The sequence below is a fragment of the Eptatretus burgeri genome, chromosome 2 (genome assembly GCF_056783735.1).
Source record: "Eptatretus burgeri isolate ZD-2024b chromosome 2, Ebu_testis_v1, whole genome shotgun sequence".
Classification (NCBI taxonomy): Eukaryota; Metazoa; Chordata; class Myxini; order Myxiniformes; family Myxinidae; genus Eptatretus; species Eptatretus burgeri.
In genome coordinates this window covers 154780624-154802505 of record NC_140962.1, presented here as the reverse complement: position 1 = coordinate 154802505, position 21882 = coordinate 154780624, and the positions used below count along the sequence as shown (strand labels likewise).

General features: G+C 43.0%; 1 protein-coding gene across 5 annotated transcripts in view; it reads right to left on the bottom strand.

The window, feature by feature from the left end:
* LOC147033634 (NACHT, LRR and PYD domains-containing protein 3-like) overlaps positions 1 to 21882 on the bottom strand; it is an 84679-nt gene that overhangs the window by 20925 nt on the left and 41872 nt on the right. For all 5 annotated transcript variants that reach the window (XM_085871697.1, XM_085871696.1, XM_085871693.1 and 2 more), the window contains exons 5-6: positions 13715 to 13744; positions 6222 to 7896 (exon numbers count right to left, since the gene is read on the bottom strand). In XM_085871697.1, the coding sequence (XP_085727823.1) occupies positions 6222 to 7896; positions 13715 to 13744 (1705 nt within the window). The remainder of the gene's footprint in view (positions 1 to 6221; positions 7897 to 13714; positions 13745 to 21882) is intronic.

Below are 21882 nucleotides of genomic sequence, written 5' to 3'. Positions count from 1 at the left end.
GGAGCAGGAGACAAAAGGGGGAATGAGAGGGAAGCACACCAGCAGTAGGTAACAGGAACATCAGGAGATCAGTGAAAGAGAAAGGGATGGGATGGGGTACATGGGATAAACAAGATGGACACTACAGAGGCTTTCAGGAAGGAAAACCAGGAATTTGAAGGAAGTGAGTTTTGGGTGGATTAATGGGTAGAAATGAAAAGGATTTTTGGATGGGGGAAGACATGAGATGGTGTTGAACAGCTGTTTCTTAAAGACCTGGATGGAAAAGTGTGATTGAAGAGAGTGTGGGAGCATGTTCCAGAGGTGAGGGGGGGGCAGAAAAGAAAGAGTGAAGGTGAGCAGTGATTCTTTATTTTGGCAGTTTCACCAGAAGGGGGTTGCTGGCAGACCTTGAGCACCTGGAATAAATATTATGAGGACAGAGCACAGGCAGAGCAGGAACTGCAAGCCCGGAGAGGAGTCAGTCGAAGAAAGAAAGACCACCGACCTGCCTGCAGTGAGAGTGAAAGATGCAAAGACTAAGATTCATCGCAGGAGACACCAATGATCCGAAAAGCCTTGGTTTCTACAGCGTGAAGCCGAGCTCAGTCTGAGGCAGGAGCACCAGCCTTCAAGGGATGGCAGTACTCCATCAAGCTGTGGCTGAAAGCTTTGTATGTGGATAAGAGCTCAGGTGTGCCAAGGAAGGACTTTTCACGATGAAGGACACCCAGTCAGCGACTGGGTTTGGAGGACAGCTTAGAAATGTGGCTTCCAGGAAAGATCATGGCAGATAGTGAGACCCAAAAGTTTGTGTGACAGAACATCTTCAAGAGGATTGTTGAGAAAGTACATGGAGTGGGGAGGAAGGGTGGGGTTCCAGACGGTTCATTCAAAGAGACATAGGGAGAGTGTGAGATTTTAGAACATGAAAGACATATTCCAAGTGTTTGACCAGCTTGTGATTTTATCCAGGTCTCCATAGAGTGAAGAGGCTGCTGCTTGCCCATGTGATGGGTGAGAGATGGTACGGCAGCAGGTGGAGTTCTCAGCAAAAAGATAAAGAGGATTTTTCAGAGAGTCATAGAGATCATTGATGAAAACCGAAAGAGCAAAAGGGCCCATTACACTGCCTTGAGCAACTCCAGCCTGGACTGAAAGAGGAGATGAGAGAATTCCATTATGAACCAGGCATTGATTACGACAGGAGAGGAAGTTTACGAGCATTGAGCGGAGATTGCCTTGGATACCATAAGACGAGAGTTTAGTGAGCAATGCGGGGTTCCAGACCATATCAAAAGCTCATGCCATGTCATGGGAGATGGCTCTGATCTCATGTCTGGAATTGAGGACATCCATCCATGATTGGGAAAGCAGACGCAGCATGTCCAGGGTAGAGTGATCTGGTCTGAATCCAAATTGATGATTGGAAAGCAAGCCAATGGTGAAGAGAAAGGATTTAATGTTGGAAGTGATGATGGATTCCATAACCTTGCTGATGATTGGGCTGATTGGTGTGTAGTTGCAGGGATCTGTTTTTGCACCTTTTTTATGCAGGGCGGTAATGCTTGCTGATTTCCAAGCAGATCGCCTGAGTGAAATGCCAAACTCGTTGGCACTCAGGTGGTTCTCTCGGAACAGCCAGAGAGATGTCCACTTTAACAAGCATATGGTCAGATGAACCAAATGGAGCAGAAGAACAGCAGACACTTGCAGGGAAATTGGAGATAACAACATCCAGAAGAGATGATATACCATTGACTGAGATCCGAGTCAGGAAATTGACAGATTGTGTTAGTCCCAATGAGTCGCAAAAGTCTTTTGCTGAAGTGCCATGGCAGGTGAGCGAGGTACTCACACACAGCTAACTGACATGATGCCAATTTAAATCACCACCTTTGAGGAAAAGAGAGAGTTGGGATGAGTGGATATAAGTTGGTCCATGTTGTTGGCAAGCGAGATGTAAATGGAGTCATCACTGTTTGGTGGACGGCACAACACACATATAAACAAGTGGTGGGAGCAGAGGGGAAGCGATAGCCAGAGGTGTTCCTGGGGGTGTGGAGGAGTGAGGGCAGTGCAAGTGGAATGAGGAATGGAGTTTTTGATAGAGAGCAACTCTGCCGCCAGGACGAGGCTCAGGTCTATCATACCGGAGGAGGGAGAAACCAGGGATTTATGCAAAGGAGTCAGAGACGTCTTGAAGGAGGAATGCTTCTGTTAAGCAGATTATGTCTGGTTTGTCATTGGCAACCTGTATGGAAAGCACTGTGAGGTTAAAGTGAAGGCCCCGGATGTTTGCGGTCCACACCGTTAAGGAAGAGGGAGGGAGGAGGCGTTGGGTACAGGAGAGGGAAGGGGAGGTGGAGGGTAAGACGAGGGAGGAGAGGGAGAATTAGGGAGAGCTGTTGACAGTGTTTAAGAGATTGCAGAATAGCTATGGGAGAGGGTCGGATGAGGAAGAGTAGCATAAAAGGCCAGGTGGTGATGCGATGAGGAACAGTGGGGAGTAAAAAGAGAGGGACCAGAGAGAAGTGGAATATGGAGGAGGTGGAGTAATGAGTTGGAAGGGAGAGGGTGGGGGAAGGAGGCAGCTTTGTGGAAGTGAGGGATGAGAACTTTCAAAAGGAGGAGTGAGTGGGAGATATGAAGGGGCGGGGTAAGGGGGGGAATTTTGAAGGGGAGATTTTAGAGAGAAAGCTGTGGGTGGGAGCTTGGGAGAAAGGTGAGGGGGAAGCTTGGAAGTGGGAAAGAGTGAAGTTTGCTTTGAGGAGGGCGGAGGAGGCTAATTTGAGGGAAACGATGAGAGGAGGTGCGGCCATGGGGGAGGAGGGCGAGGGTGGGGAGAAGGGAAGGATGAGACTGGGTAATGGTATGGTGAATATGGAAGTGGATAGAGGGAGGAACAACATAAGAAGGGGTGGGAAGAAAAAGGAGGGGTGATGAGAGGAAAGAAAGAGCATGTTTGAGATGTTGAGGAGTGCACTGATTGAGACAGTGAGATATCTGTGAGGTTGGAACTGAGCCCACAGATGTTTGAAAACCACACCGTTTGGGATGCCAGAGGAGGAGCTGTTAGTATAGTGGAAGACAGTGGAGAAATGCTAAGAGAGGAGGCAGGATGAGGGGTAAGATGGGAGGGGGTATAACAGGGGAGGAGTCAGGAGGAGGTAGATTTGAGGAGGTGGGCTGAATTGGCAAGAGAAAGGTGGTTTGGGAAGGAAGAAGCTTGGAGAGGGAGATGGTGGAACATAGTGATTCAATGGGGTAGGAAGGAAGGAGTAGACATGTAGTGGGACACTGGTGAGGATGGGTAGGATATGGACGTGTAGAAGTCGAGGAGGGAACAGACAGTGAAAGGTTCAACACTGAAGATGGACAAAAGGAACGATTGATGAAATATGAACAACCATTGCAAAGTGGGGTTCTTGAGATTTTCAAGTCAGAGATTCATTTTAAAAACATTTGGGGAGGGGTGGAACAATGGTGAGTTAAGAGAATTGAGAAAGGGAGAGCTGTAAGAGTTGGAATTTTTATTGAAGGAATGGTTGAAAGATCGATTTGAAATCAGCCTTTTGAAGAGGAAAAAAAGAGGAATGAATAATGATAGAAAAGAGAAATCTACATGGCAGAAAGAGGAAGTTGAAACATTTTACATCACTTTTTTATTATTCTTTTTCAAGGTTAGGTAAGAGAGGGATAGAGTAAAGGAAAAAGGTTGAAGAAAAGATTAAATTGTGATGGTTATGGTGAATACCTTAATGATCAAAGTGGGAATGGATAGGTGGGTCAGCAAAATGGAGGGGAGGAGGAGACTCACAAATTGGGACAAGTTTTAAAACTAAACCGAAGTACAAACACGCAGTAAACACAGAGACAAAAAAAATAACAGTTAAAAAAAAGTGACAAAAAAAGACTGGTGCAGTCATGATGATGCAGTCATGATGCAGTCATGTCATGATGATGGTGATGAAGTCATGGTGATGGAGCTGGTAAACAAGGTGGGCTTGAGGGGTAGCATGGGAAGGATGCTCTATGCAGATGATCTCGCTGTTGCGGTGAAGAGTGGGTGGGAGATGCAGGAAGTACTGGGGGAGTGGAAAGAGGCATTTGGGAAGAATAGGCTTGAAGATGAGTCTGGAGAAGACTGAGGCGATGTCGGTTGGGCAGTAGAGAAACACATATTAATATCAGGTTAGAGTGGGAAGGAAATCAGACAGGGAAATAGATTTGAGAGTAGACTTTGATAAGGATGTGATGATGTCGGCAGCTGAGTAGTGCCGTGATGATGTTGCTGCGTCACTTCCACTTCCGGGTGTGTTCCATCCTGACCGCATGGGAGACGCTTTGCCATGGCCTCCTCTCGAGGACCAAGTGTGCAGGTCAGCTGTGCAAGAGCACACATCTCTCTCGACAAGCCGTTCAAAGCCATGTGGCCCAAATCTCTCCGAGTCTGTCACCGAGGCTGTGACCCATCTGTTGAGTGTAGCCCTGGCCACGACGTCACCGCGTTGTAGCTGGTCCGACCTGCGGGAATGTTGAAGGCGAGTGTGTTCACGGATGGAGAATGATGGTGTGACTGCCGAGGCCTGGGAGGAAGTGCGGCCAATCGTATGCAGCTCACGTTACACTCATTGTGAGCTCGCCATTGGGATGGGCGGGGTACTCCGAGTGCTGGAGCAGGACGCGCTCAGTCTCATGTTGGTGTGTGGGGTCATGTGATCCTGGGTTCTGAGCTGGCGGTTCCTGCTGTTCTGCATCTACAATTCTGCCCGGTTGCAGGGCCTGGGCGCACAAACTGCAATGGTGCTCACTCTGCATTCTGTGCTCACCCTGGGCATTCAAGGGGACTGCTACATGTTTGCGGACACTGCAGGTGATCTGTTCCCTGATTCCGGTGCTTTGTGTGCCCTGGCCGAGTGAGCTTTGAGCCGTGAGGTCTCTGAGCTTGGACATTTTTTTGTTGGATTTAAAATGTCTTCATTTTGGCTTATTTAAATTGTTATTTTATACATTTATTTTCATGCATAATATACATATTCATGTAATTTTATATGCTTGTCATTATATATATATATATATATATATATTTGTAAGTTTGTTTTATTATTGTAAACTTGACATATCAGTCTTTGGACTGCCTTATCCAGTGTTTGAAGTTATTTCAAAAAAACCGAAATGATTGATTGCTTCATTGATTGAGTATCTGGGAGGAACAGTGACGGGGGATGGTAAGTCTGAGGCAGAGGGACGGAGGAGAATTCAGGTGGGTGCAAATGTGTGTAGGAGCGTGGAGGGAGTAATGGGACACAGAAAGATATCAAGAAAATTGAATGAAAAGGAAAGTTCTGATGTTGTGTGTAACACAGGTCGACCTTTACGGTGTTGAAACGGTGGCACTAACAGAGACCATAACAGAGGCTGCAGGCTTGTGAGAACAACTCGGTTAAGAGGATTGCGGGAGTGAAGAGGGTGGATAGGAGGATGGATGAACTGAGTGAGGAGATTGGTGTGCAGATGAGCTTGATGGGGAGATTGGTGAAATGCCTGCTGAGATGGACTGGACACTTGATGCAGATGGAGGAAGAGACAACGGCAAAGAGAGTGGATAGGTTGAGGGAGCAAGGTAGCTGGAAAAGAGGTACACCATGGTTGAGATGAGAGGATTGTGCGAGGAGAGATATCAATAAGGTAGGGGTGGCTGGAGAGTGGAGAGAGGTAGCTGAGGACAGAGAGAGGTGGAGGAGTATCATCATGGTCAAGACAGAGCAGAATCTTGGTGCCATCGGACCTCATCCCCTTATAAAAGGGAAGAAGAAAAGAAGTAGACACTAAAGATTCATTCTTTACCCCCGAGGAGCCGAAACTGCATAAATATTTTTTTCAGAAAAGCATAAGAAACATTGTGATCCATCCATCTGAACAAATCATTCCCATGATCCTTCCTGTACTCCTCCAGAGTAACATCATCCCACTTCATTTCAGTTACCATCCCATGCTTAAAACCTATCAACACAAACTCTACCCAACTCGAGAAACATTCCACTTGCAGTCACCTTCAACCTGACACTGTAATCTGTACATCAATTAATCACAACACAGATAACAATTTAACACTTCGTCTTTACTCGATCTCTGAGGGAATGCGGCCACATAAGGAAGTATGGGTTTTAAAGAGTGAATCTCATCATCGAGATTGGGAGAAGGGACAGTGTGGTTGAAACGAGAGAAAAATGACTCACCCAAGCTTTTCATAGAGATGGAAGGCTGGAGCCAGAATCTTCATCCTTTGGATGAGATCCGTGGAACCGAGTTTGAACATTACTGAGTCCACCACAGGTTTGTTTGCTGTTTGGAGAGCGTAAACCACCACTGTGCAGTCCAACGTAGAGTTCATGTTCTGTGTGAGTTCTTCAAACTTCACATCCTCCATCATGGTTTTGGTAAATTCAATATCCTGGAGCTCGTACACGCAGTGGAAACAATTCAGGTCTTTGTGTTTGTTTTCTTTGAGCAAAGAATGAACTTTGTCTTCTGATTTTGTTGACAATTTGAAATGTTTCCCAAGGGTATCTCTCGGTTTATTGGCAAACAAGCCGGAGAGGAACTGCTGAACAATCTGAAACCGATCATCATCTCTGTTCTTGTGCTTCACGAACACTTCATCCACAGACTCTTCACATTCAGGCAAGTGGAAGTAGAGTGCTGCAAAAAACTCCTGCACAGTCAAGTGGAAGAATTCATAATGGCAAACACTTTCAACTTCCGTCTTCACGAAAACCTCAGAGAGAAAGCCTTGGGGGACGTTTGTTATGCCTTCTCTCCTCAAATCTTCATCACTGAACAAGATCTTTCTTTCCTTCACTCCATGAAATGCCAAACGACAGAGACTAAGAAGTGAATCTGAGAATCTGGTGATGGATTCCGCTCCATGGTGCCTCAAGTGCAAATGAAGGTAAAGAGAGAAAATTTCAGTCATTGTTTTGGGTACAGGATCACGTGTGCTCTTGTCATTGGAATCAAAGTACCTGCTGAGACAGGTTGCAGTGATCCAGCAGAAAACTGGATTAAAGCAAAGAGATGATAAAACCTCATTTTCTGATAGATGCTCGAGAACCTGCTTTGCTTTATCCTCATCTCTGTAAAACTTCTCAAAATATCCCTCAGTTTTCTCACGAGAGAACCCCATGATCTCAACCATACAAGTAGATATGGGATCATAATCTACACGGTGGAGCCATTGTAGACCCACGAGTCTTGTGGTCACCAGTACAGTTCCCTGACTCAGAAGAGTGCCCTGTAAAAGTCCTGCAATGATGGATCCGACCTTGTTTGGTTCTTGTGGAGATTTACAAACATTGTCAAAATCGAGAGGATGTTTCAGCTCATCCAGAGCATCAATAACCAGGAGTACACGGAAAGCATTTTCCATCAAATCATCAACAACCTCCTTCAGAGAGGGATACTCATTTAGGAGAATCTCCTTCAGAGTGGTTTCAGTTGATATGTGGTTCAAGTTTCTACATTTCAATGGAATCACAAAATCAAACTTGTTTTTGATCATTTCATCCCCACCTGCCCAATCAACAACTAGCTTTTTGCAAAGCATGGTTTTTCCTATCCCAGGACCACCGAACATCAGCACCTTGGTCACGTGCTCCACGTAAGAATCCTTTGGCTTAAACAAGTCATCCATGGTTACTTGATCTTCATTGTTCTTGTTGAGATTGTACTCTCTGCTTGGTTTCATCATCTCGTGATCTTGAGATTCATCTTCAATTCCTGGTTTGCTCTTCACAATTACGGGTTCCACAAACAGATCTTCAAGTCTCGTACACCTTCCTGGGAAGGCATTGTACTGTTTGATTGTCCTGAAGTTTTTCAACAACTCCTTCTTCAACTCATCTTGAGCTTGCACTGTTCAGGAAGAAAATGTAACCAATCTCAGAATGTGTGAGAAAACCTTCATTTAAATAATGAGCACGTTATCTTGTACATTTAAAACTAATCCACATTGTACAACATTCACGTGTACCCAACAATGGAGACCCAGATGTTGAAACATGTTGAAACACATTTAGATAAAGGGACATATACCAAACTCGCAATGAGACGTACAACGGGACTTGAAGGGACCCCCAAATCGAGCACAACATTTTTTTTCTGGAAAATGTGCTGTGTTTCAATGAGTCAATGCCATGCTGACTTGTGTAACCATTAGGTTATCTTTTACCAATCACTTGATCATACAAAATTACTCCACCTTGACCAACGATATTGGAGACCATGTGCAGTCATATGCAGAACACTTTACAACATGTACTGTTTATCCGTTCATGAATGGGTGGATATTGTACTGAGAGTTCGGTCCACAATTGTGCTCGTATTTCAGGTGGACACGGTTATGTGATGGAGTGAAACGTACAAGTTAGAGAAGGAATTTGGAATTTGACAAGAATGCCGGAAATAGAACTACTCTTGGTCCAAAAAAATACCGTGGGATCCGATTTGCACGTGATTATATGAGCAGATGTGTCCCCAGCATCACGTCAAACCAAGGGAGAGAGATCATTGATGAAACACCCTTCCTGTGAAACATCAATTCAACAGTTGATTTCTGGTTGTTCGCACCAAAACAAGAATAGTCACAAGATTACTGCTTTTTGAGTGTTGTGTTGCGTATTGTGTTGTCGAGATTTGTGTCAAGGGTTGTGGGACTGTATTTATTATTGGTGAAAATGCCAGGGGCCATATAAAAGGCCCCTTTATATGGTATGTGCCATGTGAAAAACTATAGAAAATAAGGGACATTCCATGGCTTGTGGAAAATGCCAGACGATAGAAAATATGGGACATTCAAAAAATCTCATGCACATGTTGTACGACCCTTGTGTTCTTCGGACAAACCAAGTAATGCTCTAGAAACTCCAGATTTCACTCCAGATTTCGAGTTACTTTGTCCATCCAATCCTCCCAACTTCAATTACATTTAGATTATATACATTAATTAGTTCATGAGAATAGATTGCGGAAAATGACGTCATATCATGCATGAAATTGCTCCAAGCTCCTAATTTGAAAACTATAGCACTTACAAAAGCAATGTACAGAGCGATTCATAGCTATGAAGAAGAGGCATTCGATGATATGAGTGAGAAAAGTTTAAAAATAAAATAAAATAATTATATTTGAGCACTTTTTCATTAATGAGCTTTTGTGGCTTGTTCCAACTCAAGGCATTGATGAGCAGGCCAAAAAAAAATGGCAATTTAAGACCGCAGTGAGCAACAACAAGGTTACCGAAGATGCATGCGCTGTAAGACCCCATAGAGAGCAAGGTGGCTGAGGATAATTATTAAAGAAGTCCGTTAATTATCTTAAAAGGGGGTGTTTTAATTTACCCAAACACCCAATTTTTACTCATACACTCCCTTGGAGCTTCCATTCTATACATGCAAAGTTTCAGGCTGCGAGGTTTCATGGTTTTTGGAGTTATGGAGGAGACACACACACTGACACACATTTATTAGTGTAGATATTATTGCTTGTTTTATGGAGTGCACTTTAGAAAGTTTTTGACATTGGTTGAGGTGCAGTTTCATGTGAAGTGTAGTTTTGGGAATGTAAAATCATTTTATTTAGTTTGGCACTTGAAAAATACTCTGTGGGATGTATATTATGAAACTAGCATGGATCGGCTCACGACGCTCGCCTCACCACACATTGCTGCAGTGGAAAAAACACCATCACATGATTAAAAACACCCCACCGCCACGATATTAAAAACACCTCACCGCCACGTTATTAAAAACACCTCACCGCCACGTTATTAAAAATACCTCACCATCACATTATTAAAAATACCTCACTGCCACGTTAATAAAAACACCTCACCGCCACGTTACTAAAAATACCTCACCATCACATTATTAAAAATACCCCACCGCCACGATATTAAAAACACCTCACCGCCACGATATTAAAAACACCTCACCGCCACGTTACTAAAAATACCTCACCATCACATTATTAAAAATACCTCACCATCACGATATTAAAAACACCTCACCGCCACGATATTAAAAACACCTCACCGCCAGGTTATTAAAAACACCTCACCATCACATTATTAAAAACACCTCACCGCCAGGTTATTAAAAACACCTCACCATCACATTATTAAAAACACCTCACCGCCAGGTCATTAAAAACACCTCACCGCCAGGTTATTAAAAACACCTCACCGCAACGTTATTAAAAACACATCACCGCCACGATATTAAAAATACCTCACCGCCAGGTTATTAAAAACACCTCACCCCCACGTTATTAAAAACACCTCACCTCCACATTATTAAAAATACCTCACCATCACATTATTAAAAACACCTCACCACCACGTTATTAAAAACACATCACCGCCAGGTTATTAAAAACACCTCACCGCCAGGTTATTAAAAACACCTCACCGCCACGTTATTAAAAACACATCACTGCCACGATATTAAAAATACCTCACCGCCAGGTTATTAAAAACACCTCACCTCCACGATATTAAAAACACCTCACCGCCAGGTTATTAAAAGCACCTCACCGCCACGTTATTAAAAACACCTCACCACCACATTATTAAAAACACATCACCACCACATTATTGAAAACACCTCACCACCACATCATTAAAAACACCTCAACAGCACGAGATTAAAAGCCACTCACCGGCAGGTAATTAAAAACACCTCATCACCACGTTATTAAAAACGCATCAACACCACATTATTGAAAACACCTCACCACCACATCATTAAAAACACCTCACCACCACGTTATTAAAAACACCTCACCATCACATTATTAAAAACACCTCAACACCACATCATTAAAAACACCTCACCACCAGGTTATTAAAAACACCTCACCATCACATTATTAAAAACACCTCACCACCACGTTATTAAAAACACCTCACCATCACATTATTAAAAACACCTCAACATCACATTATTGAAAACACCTCACCACCACATCATTAAAAACAGCTCACCACCATGTTATTAAAAACACATCACCACCACGTTATTGAAAACACCTCAGCACCACGTTATTAAAAACACCTCACCACATTATTAAAAACACCTCACCACCACGTTATTAAAAACACCTCACCACCACATCATTAAAAACACCTCACCACCACGTTATTAAAAACACCCCACCGCCATGTTGTTAAAAACACCTCACCACCACGTTATTAAAAACACCTCACCGCCACGTTATTAAAAACACCTCAGCGCCATGTTGTTAAAAACACCTCACCACCATGTTGTTAAAAACACCTCACCACCATGTTATTAAAAACACCTCACCACCACGTTATTAAAAACACCCCACCACCACGTTATTAAAAACACCTCACCACCACGTTATTAAAAACACCTCAACTCCACGTTATTAAAAACACCTCACCACCACGTTATTAAAAACATCTCAGCGCCATGTTGTTAAAAACACCTCAATACCACGTTATTAAAAACACCTCACCACCACATTACTGAAAACACCTCACCACCACATCATTAAAAACACCTCACCACCACATGATTAAAAATTCCTCACCACCACATCATTAAAAACACCTCACCACCACGTTATTAAAAACACATCACCACCACATTATTGAAAACACCTCACCACCACGTTATTAAAAACACCTCACCACCACGTTATTAAAAACACCTCACCACCACGTTATTAAAAACACCTCAATACCACGTTATTAAAAACACTTCACTGCAAGGTCATTAAAAACACCTCACCGACACGTTATTAAAAACACCTCACCAATGTGTTATTAAAAACACCTCACCCCACATTATTAAAAACACCTCAGCACAATGTTATTGAAAACACCTCACCACCCCGTTTTCAAAAACACCTCACCACCACATTATTAAAAACATCTCACCACCACGTTATTAAAAACAGCTCACCACCATGTTATTGAAAACACCTCACCACCACGTTATTAAAAACACCTCACTGCCACATTATTAAAAACACCTCACCACCACGTTATTAAAACACCTCACCACCACGTTGTTAAAAACACCTCACCACCACATTATTGAAAACACCTCACCGCCACATTATTGAAAACACCTCACTGCCACATTATTGAAAACACCTCAATACCACGTTATTAAAAACACCTCACTCCCACGTTATTAAAAACACCTCACCGCCACGTTATTAAAAACACCTCACCACCACGTTATTAAAAACACCTCACCACCACGTTATTAAAAACACCTCACCACCACGTTATTGAAAACACCTCACCACCACATTATTAAAAACACCTCACCACCACGTTATTAAAAACAGCTCACCACCATGTTATTGAAAACACCTCACCACCACGTTATTAAAAACACCTCACTGCCACATTATTAAAAACACCTCACCACCACGTTATTAAAACACCTCACCACCACGTTGTTAAAAACACCTCACCACCACATTATTGAAAACACCTCACCGCCACGTTATTAAAAACACCTCACCACCACATTATTGAAAACACCTCACCGCCACATTATTGAAAACACCTCACCGCCACGTTGTTAAAAACACCTCACCCCACGTTATTAAAAATACCTCACCACCACATTATTGAAAACACTTTACCGCCACGTTATTAAAAACACCTCACCCCACGTTGTTAAAAACACCTCACCTCCACATATTAAAACCTCACCAGCATGTGACCACACAATTGAAAACACCTCACCACCACGTTATTTAAAGCACCTGACCACCACATTACTAAAAAAATACCTCACCACACATTGCTCTGGAGACAGGCTTGTTCTAACTGAGTCCCGAACCCTGGACATGGACATGAGTTGCCATGTTGTCATGATTTACACCAATCACAATTCACACTTATTACCTCCGCCACCGAAAGTCAAGGAGGTTATGTTTTCACCCCTTTCTGTCTGTTTGTTTCTCTTTTTGTACAGGATATCTCAAAAAGTTGTGGACGGATTTGGATGAAACTTGGTGGACATCTTGGGTGTGTGACAAGGAAGAATTGATTTGATTTTGGTGAAGATACAAATCTTGATCTGGACACGAGAATTATTTATTTTTCATAGTGATTCTTCACCATTGAGAGATCGGGCTAAAACGATATTGTACTGTATTGTACGATATTTCAAAAATGTATCGGGCCCGATATGTGCACATGGATCAGGCATTACGTGGCGGAGGTATGCGCTCTACCGAGTGCCCTTCTAGATTTGCAAATGAATTTGTAATATTTGTGATATTACGTTTTTATAAGTAATTGAAGTTGAAGATTAAAGTTAAAAAAAATATATTTTGCAAAAAAATTCAACAAAACACTCTTCAGACATACACAAGGGATGGGTAGGTGTATCTCTGAAGTTTCATATAATTTTACAAAAGTTTGAGGGAGTAGTTCAGTGACAACACAAGACAACACAGACATATATATATATATATACATACATACATACATACATACATACATACATATATTTAAATGTAGATAAACACCATTAATCATTTCTTCAAAATGAAAGTTTTGAATATCTCCACTTGTTAGTGTTCTCCAATGATTGTTTTCAAAGCAAGACACTTCCTTATAATAACTAATGAATGTGTTTGTTTCTCATTTTATCCTCATTGAAGTGAAATCTGAAGGACTTACCCCACACCCTCAATTCTTTCTTCGTCTCATCTGGAAAACAAACACACAAGCCATATATTGTAACTATCAATTCTCTGGGCCTAGCCTACTTTATGTTGCATTGTTTGAAGCCATTTTGTTTATCTTGAAATTATATGAATGGTAAAACAAGGCATGAATGTATGTTTAGTATCTGTCTATATACCACATACACACAAACATGTTGCAGGGGAACCACATAATAAACAAACACACACACAAAAAAACAGATAGATAGATGGAAGCCAGACATCACCTACAGTGCCTTCAGAAAGTTATCACACCCCTTGACTTTTGTCACATTTTGCTGTGTTATAGACTGAATTTAAAATGGATTGAATTTACATTTTTTGTCACTGATCTACACAAAATATCCCATAATGACAAAGTGAAAACGTTTTTAGAAAATTTTACAAATTCATTAAAAACGAAAAGCTGAAATGTTTTGCGTCAAATAAGTATTCATCCAGCTGTAGAAGAAATTATTTAAGTCTCCTGTACATTTAAAACATTTATTCAATTTGGTTTCAGACCAGGTCACTCCACCCTGGATATGCTTCTTCTGCTCTCCCAACAATGGATGGAGGTCCTCAATGCCGGACATGAAATCAGAGCCATAACCCTAGACATTTTGCGTGCTTTTGACACGGTCTGGCACCCTGCCCTGCTCACCAAACTCTCTTCCCATGGTATCCAAGGCCATCTCCACTCATGGCTCGCAGACTTCCTCTCCTGTCACAGTCAACGTGTGGCCCTAAATGGAGTTCTTTCATCCCCTCTTCCTGTCCAGACTGGAGTTCCTGAAGGTAGCGTTCTTGGTCCTATTCTTTTTCTGGTTTTCATCAATGATCTCTCCGACTCTCTAGAAAAATCCTCTGTATCTCTTTGCCGACGACTCCCCCCTCTGCCGTACCATCTGTCATCCCTCAGACCGACATGCAGCAGCTTCTTTGCTCACTGCATATCTAACATACAATTCAACATATATTTGAAATTGTCTTCTTGTTCTTGGGATCGACTTTGAAAAAAATCCTACAGCTCCGTCATTCCGAGTTCGAGTTGGATCGAGATGAAACTTGGCAGGGATATTTTTCGAACAATTCCACATCGATTGACGGTATCCGATTTTCGATATTTTGGTGGCGATGACATCACGAATCTGATTTTTGGTAATTTGGTAACTTTTCAATCACACGATTTTTGGTAGCGATGACGTGCCGAATCTGAACTATTTTTTCTCCGATCTTAAGTAGACTTATAGTACCCTGTGAGAGAAATCAAACAATACCAAGTTTGGTGACGTTGACCTTTATGGTCTTGGTGAAGGCCTTGTTAAAGTTTGAATTCCTCGAAGTTCAAAACTTGAATTCCTCAAGTTTGTGGAGAGTTTTTGACTGGCCGAAACTCTTTTCTAGTCTGTGATAATTCGCAGGCTTCACCGCTCCACTTCGGCTTTGCCGGTCTTGGGTCATATTAACATTTTATTGTTGTTTTTATTACCCTCAAACCCATAATGCTAATTTCAGAGAAATTGCATCAACCATCCTCCATTTTTGTCATCCAGACAGCATTCATAATCTATGAATTTTAACAGACTACATAGGCAATTCTTCAATGAACATCTCATTCCAGAAACATCAGCAATCTGTGTGCAAATCATCTTTCTCAACTCTCCCAGTCAATATCTGCCAATAAAGTTTTCATTGCTTCCTGATCCATTTTCCTTTGGAGGTGAACGGTGATGCAAGGACAGAGGCACTGGTCCAGACAGGCCAGACAGGTGTTGTGCACTCAAATTGTCCTGGGTATCAGTCTCGATCTTCTTCTGTATATTGCTTTGATACCTGGGTGCATGTAGTACCTCCAAAGAGGGTGGTGTTTTCTCACCGCAATGTTGCATTTCTCGATCAGGATCTTTTTTTTTAAAATAGACAATAACTTGGGCGTTTCGGAAACTCATGGCATTTCTCCTCCAAATAAGGTGAAGCAGCAGCCACAAGCAGTCTCCTTCAGAAGTCCAGCGCCACTTTGCAGAGTAGTCTTCCTTGAGTCTCCTTTCTCCCAGCACCTTCTCATGCTCCCTCATGGTGAACAGGTAACCACGTTTTGTTGAACTTGGTGTCGGATAGAGCATAGGTGTATGAGAGTAGGCGGGGAGAATATGTGGAGAAGAGTAGCATATTGTGCAGAGCACTATTGACAGAGTCCCTCACACCACATGTAGTATAGCCGGAGGCATATAGACACGGAGTGGCCAGTGTGCTGAAAAGTGTAGAAAGTAGAAATTCTCGAACACAAACCACTTCCGAGCACCTCATCAGCATTGTCCACTCTGCATACTCCTGTCATAATCGCAAGAAATTCATTTGCTGAATACATACAAAAATTACATTTAGGAATTCCAGCCAAGTGGGTACGGTATGAAAGGCCAGAAAGTTTTTTTTTTTTTTTTTTTTCTTTCAAATGGCAAACCACTGATAAAGGAGAGCAAGACTGATGATTGCTAACATCTGTTATCAGGGATAACATCTGCCCATAGTCATATAACATGCTCATTCTAAATTGCCTTCGTCTTTTCAAACTTCAATGTTGCATAAATCATTAAATTCCCTATCTGTATTATGCCTGGTGTTTGCTTAATGGAAAGGGTGGCAGGCTTTGGATCCTAGGGTCCTGCGTTCAAATCCCACTCAGCTGTTGAATTAATACCAGGTGGGGTTAACTCGGCCTGTCAACCTACGGTCAGCAAAATGAGCGCTAACATGCTGGTATACTATGTGTCGAAGTGGTGACCTGGCCAGGATTGTGCCCAATAGCCAATAGACAACTTTTGCTTAAGCAGCACCAACGTTCTGCACAGAGTATGGTCCCCATCTCCTCTCCTATCTGTATTGGGATTCTCAAAAGGAAATGGTGCCTGAACAAACATTGTAGTGGCAATGGCTTTTCTCTCAAAACAACAACGAAACAATGAAGAAAAGACAGTTATGGTACATTTAAAGAGTACAATATTAATTACAAGCAGTATTATTCCAATAAAAATCCAGTGTAATAATGTTGCCCACCAGTTCCCTAAAATTCCCAAAAACCAAGAACCAAATTCCCATCCTTTATTAAAATCATGGTATTTCTTACTTTCTGTTTTAATTTTGGCAGCTAAATAATCTATTTGCTCGGAATTATCAGGGATATATGTGCAACATCCATCCAACCAGGCGTAGTGGTGTGCGCCTGTAATCCGGCAACTCGGAGGCTTGGGTTGGAGGATCGCTTGAGGACGGGAGCTCTGCGCTGGGCTGCGCTATGAGAGGGTGTAGGGCAGCCTGGAATCATGGCAAAACCCAATCCTTATCCCTGTGTCGTAAGAGGCGACCAGGGTTGCATCAGGAAGGGACTCCGGCGTAAAACCTATGCCAAATCAGTATGCGGATCATAACGGATGATCCGCTGTGGCGACCCCTAACGGGAGGAAGAAGAGGAAGAAGAGGAAGAAGAGGAAGAAGAGGAAGAAGAGGAAGAAGAAGAAGAAGAAGAAGAAGAAGAAGAAGAAGAAGAAGAAGAAGAAGAAATGTGCAACATCTAGATCCCACAATGGCACAAGTGCCCCCTCTGGCTGCCAACAAAACATCAAGGGTGACACAATTTTGCATGGCTCCTGTTCGGCAGGCAGTCATTTCGGCGTTCAATTTACTAAAACCCTCAGCAGTATTATTAGCAATTTTCTCTAATTAGCTGCCATATTAATAATCTCCCTAGCATTCTTAGCAACACCATGCATAGGAAAAGGAATCATGAAAAATGTTTGAGTTTCCAAAATGGACCTTTTCTGTCTATTTTGTGGCATAAAAGGTGATTGGTCAGAAATACGGATCTGGGGTATCAGGGTCAGGTCAGGTATGGGAGCATGTGCCAGAACAGCGCGTCGCTGCGTCCACTTTCCGCCGGTACTCCAGGGGCCTCCGTCTGGCCATCCCCCAGGCAGATGCCAGGCCCATCCCCATCTCCTTGAGATGATGGTCAACCTGCTGCAACCATGAGGCACGTGGTCGGCCCACTGGCCTCCTCCACTCATGAGACTCCCTCGCTGAGAGAATCTGGTGAGCAGGATCAGCGTCAGGAAAACGAGCCACATGTCCATACAGCCGCAGCTGACGCTCACGGACTATGCAGGTAACAAATCTCATCCGAGTCTCTCTCAGCAACCGCTCGTTGGACACAAAATCCGACCAGCGATAGCCAAGGATTCTCCGAAGAGACCTGGTACCAAAGGAATTAAGTCTCCGTCTCAGATCCTTGGTCAAAGTCCAAGTCTCGCACCCATAGAGCAAGACTGGAAGTACCAAGGACCTGAAGACTCGGACTTTCGTCCTCCCGCACAGGTACCGGCAGCGCCACACCCCATGATCCAGTGAATCCATGACTCCCCAGGCCCGACCCAGACGTCTATTGACCTCCGGCTCACAACCTGCGGAGACATGAATATCACTGCCAAGGTAAGTGAATCTATCCACGACCTCAACATCCTCACCACAAACAGACACAGACAGGACAGCAGCATCCAAGATGTCACCGAAAGCCTGGATCTTTGTTTTGACCCAAGAAATCCGTAATCCCAACGGCTCCGACTCCTCATTCAGCACCTCGAGGGCCCCCAAGAGGATGTCTAAAGTCTCCGCAAAGATGACTGCATCATCTGCAAAATCAAGGTCCGAGATCTTGACATTGCCAAACGATGCACCGCAACTTGATCTCTCCGACATCCTCCCAAAAATCCAGTCCATACAAGTGCTGAAAAGTGTGGGGGCAAGTACACATCCCTGACGAACTCCAGTAACAACTGGAAATAAGTCAGAGGCGGTATCACCACACTTCACAGCACTCTCAGTACCAGAGTAGAGTTCAGACATCAGATCGATCAGTTTCGGTGGCACCCCACGAAGACCAAGAATCCTCCAGAGGACATCCCGATTCACTGAATCGAACGCTTTACAGAGATCAACATAGGCTGCAAGCAGCCCCTGCCGAAACTCCAATGCCGATCCTGTCCATCCAAATGGCAGCCATGGATATGCCCTATGCCCACATATGAAGTAGGTATTATTTAAGGCTGGCTGGGGTTCAGTAACATTATTTGCTCTTATATCAATATCTATCCTTCCCCCGAGAGTCAGTCCTTTCATTGTCACTCTTTCTTTAAGATGTTCAGCATAATATTTACATGTTGAATTACCTAAGTAAGGTCCATCACCTCCTCGACAAACTAAACAAACCATCCCTTGTTCTCTATTTATAACTTCAAAATGTGGTGAGTATATTTTTAATTCTTCCATGTTTGTGAAGTCAATTGTATCATTGTCATACTTCGGACAGTACCATTCCTTATAATCAGTTCACCTGTACCCCCATTTTCTCCATCTACCTCTTATCTCTATTTTTTACCCCTCACCACTGAGTCAATACTTTGTCGAAGCACCATTGGCAGTGATTACAGCTTCGAATCTTCTTGGGTATGTCTGTTTCAGCTTTGCACATCTGGATTTGGGGATTTTCTCCCATTCTTCCTTCCAGATTTGCTCAAGATCTGTAAAGTTGGATGGGGAGCGTCGGTGAACAGCAATCTTCAAGTCTTTCGACAAATTCTCAATGGGATTCAAGTCTGGGATTTGGCTGGGCCACTCAAGAATTTTCACATTCTTGTTCTGAAGCCATTCTAGTGTTGCTTTGGCTGCACAATTGGGGTCTTTGTCCTTTTATAATGTAAATCTTCACTGCAGTCCAAGGTCTTTTGCACTCTGAAGCAGGTTCTCCTCAAGGATTTGCCACTATTTGGCTCCAATCATTGTTCCTTCTATCCTTACAAGTCTCCCAGTCCCTGTCTCTGAAAAGCATCCCCATAGCATGATGCTACCAACACCATGCTTTATTGTACAGATGGTGGAGATGGGTGATTAGCTGTACTCTGTTTCTGCCAGACATGGCACTTTAAATTCGGGCAAAAGAGTTCAATTGTTGTCTCATCAGACCACAGAATCTTTTGCCTCATGCTCTCAGAGTCTTTCACGCACCTTTTTGCAAATTTTAGGCATGCTGTCATGTACCTTTTTCTCAGAAGTGGCTCGTGTCTGGGCCACTCTCCCAAAAAGCCAAGATTTGTGAAGTGCTGCAGAGACTGTGGGGATTCCAGCAGGTTCTCCCATCTCAGCCAAGGAACTCTCTAGTTCTCTCAGAGTGGTCATTGGGTTCTTGGTCACCTCCCTGACCAAGGTCCTTGCCCAGTTGTTCAGTTTGATTGGATGGCCATCTCTAGGAAGAGTCTGGGCATTTCCATATTCTTTCCATTTCTGAATGATGGAGCTCACTGGTCTCTTGAGAACTTTCAACACTCTATAAATTGCAATACTTCTGCAGACTATGCATCCTCACAATTCTATCTCTGAGTTCTACAGACAGTTGCTTTGACTTCATGGTGGAGTTTCTGCTTTGGCATGCACTGTCAACTGTGGGACCTTAAATAGAAAGGTATGTTTCTTTCTAAATCATGTCCAACCAATTCAATTGGACACAGGTGGACTCCAATAAAGTGGTAGAGACATCTCAATGATGATCAAAGGAGATTGGATACACCTGAGCTCAATTTGGAGTATCATAGCAAATAGGTTGAATACTTATTGACTCAAGACATTTCAGCTTTTCATTTTCAATTAATTTGTAAAAAATTCGAAAACAAAATTTCCACTTTGTCATTATAGATCTTTATAAAAAATATATTAAAACTTAATCCAGTTTAAATTCAGGCTGTAACTTAACAAAATGAAATATACGCCAAAAGGGCAACACTGGATAAAGAGTGAATTCAGTCAAGTAAATTTGCTAATTTTCCTCTCTTTGATGAAATCACTTCTGATCCGGTACATCCAGCGGAACTAAGAGCTCGCGCGAGTGTTATTACGCACCGGCAAACTCTGAAAGTCAACTTTGAGAGATATTTCACGACTGGCCTGGTAGCTGACGTTTAGCCGAGGAGTCCATTTCATCATCTCTCTTGAACAAATTAGTGATGTCAACCAGGCAAAAGGACAAGCTTCTTTATTTGCACAATAATCAGAAACTTCATGTCGATTTTGAATCAATGGAACTGAATCAATTCTGGGGCAAAACTGGAGGCATATCCCATTCTGACCAAGTCAGCTCACCAAGTTCTAGACCCATTTGTCACAACCTATCTTTGTGAGTTGGGATTTTCTGTACATGTAATAATTAAATCCAAAGTGAGGAACAAGCTGAAAGTGTAGCATGACATGCATGTGGTTCTCTCAAAGATGTCATCTATAATTAAATTGTTGGTCTCTAATAAGCAGCAGCAGTCTTTGCACTAAGTTTTGGCTGTTTACGAGAGTATTCAAAGCCAAAACTGGTCACAAAAATAAAAAATAAAAAAACAGTGGTCACAAAAAACAGTCACCAAAACTGGTCACCGGTCACAAAACTGGCTGTTTGCTCACTTAATCAGCCAAATCGGCAATTTTTTTGTCGTTTGTGGAGATTTTTTTTTCTTCTCTGGTTTGGAACACAAGTATAAAATGAAAAATACACTGTTTGGATTATCAATAAAGGCTACAGTGTTGTTGTGTCTTGGCTTTTTAACGATACACATTGTATATTATAAAAATGGCTGAGTCATCATTGAGAGTGAGTAGATGATGCATCATACTGAGACCAAGGGGTACAAGTCAGGTCAGGTCAGCTCAGGTATGGGAGCATGCGCCAGAGCAGCACATCGCTGTGTCCACTTTCCGCCGGTACTCCAGGGGCCTCTGTCTGGCCATCCCCCAGGCAGATGCCTGGCCCATCCCCATCTTCTTGAGATGCCGATCAATCTGCTGCAACCACAAGGCACGTGGTTGGCCAATTGGCCTCCTCCACTCATGAGGCTCCCTCGCTGAGAGAATTGAGTGAGCAGGATCAGCATCAGGAAAACAAGCCACATGTCCATACAGCCACAGCGGATGCACACAGACTATGCAGATAACAAATCTCATTTGAGTCTCTCTCAGCAACTGCTCGTTGGATACAAAGTCCGACCAGCAATAGACAAGGATTCTCTGAAGAGACCTGGTATCAAAGGAATTAAGTCTCCATCTCAGATCCCG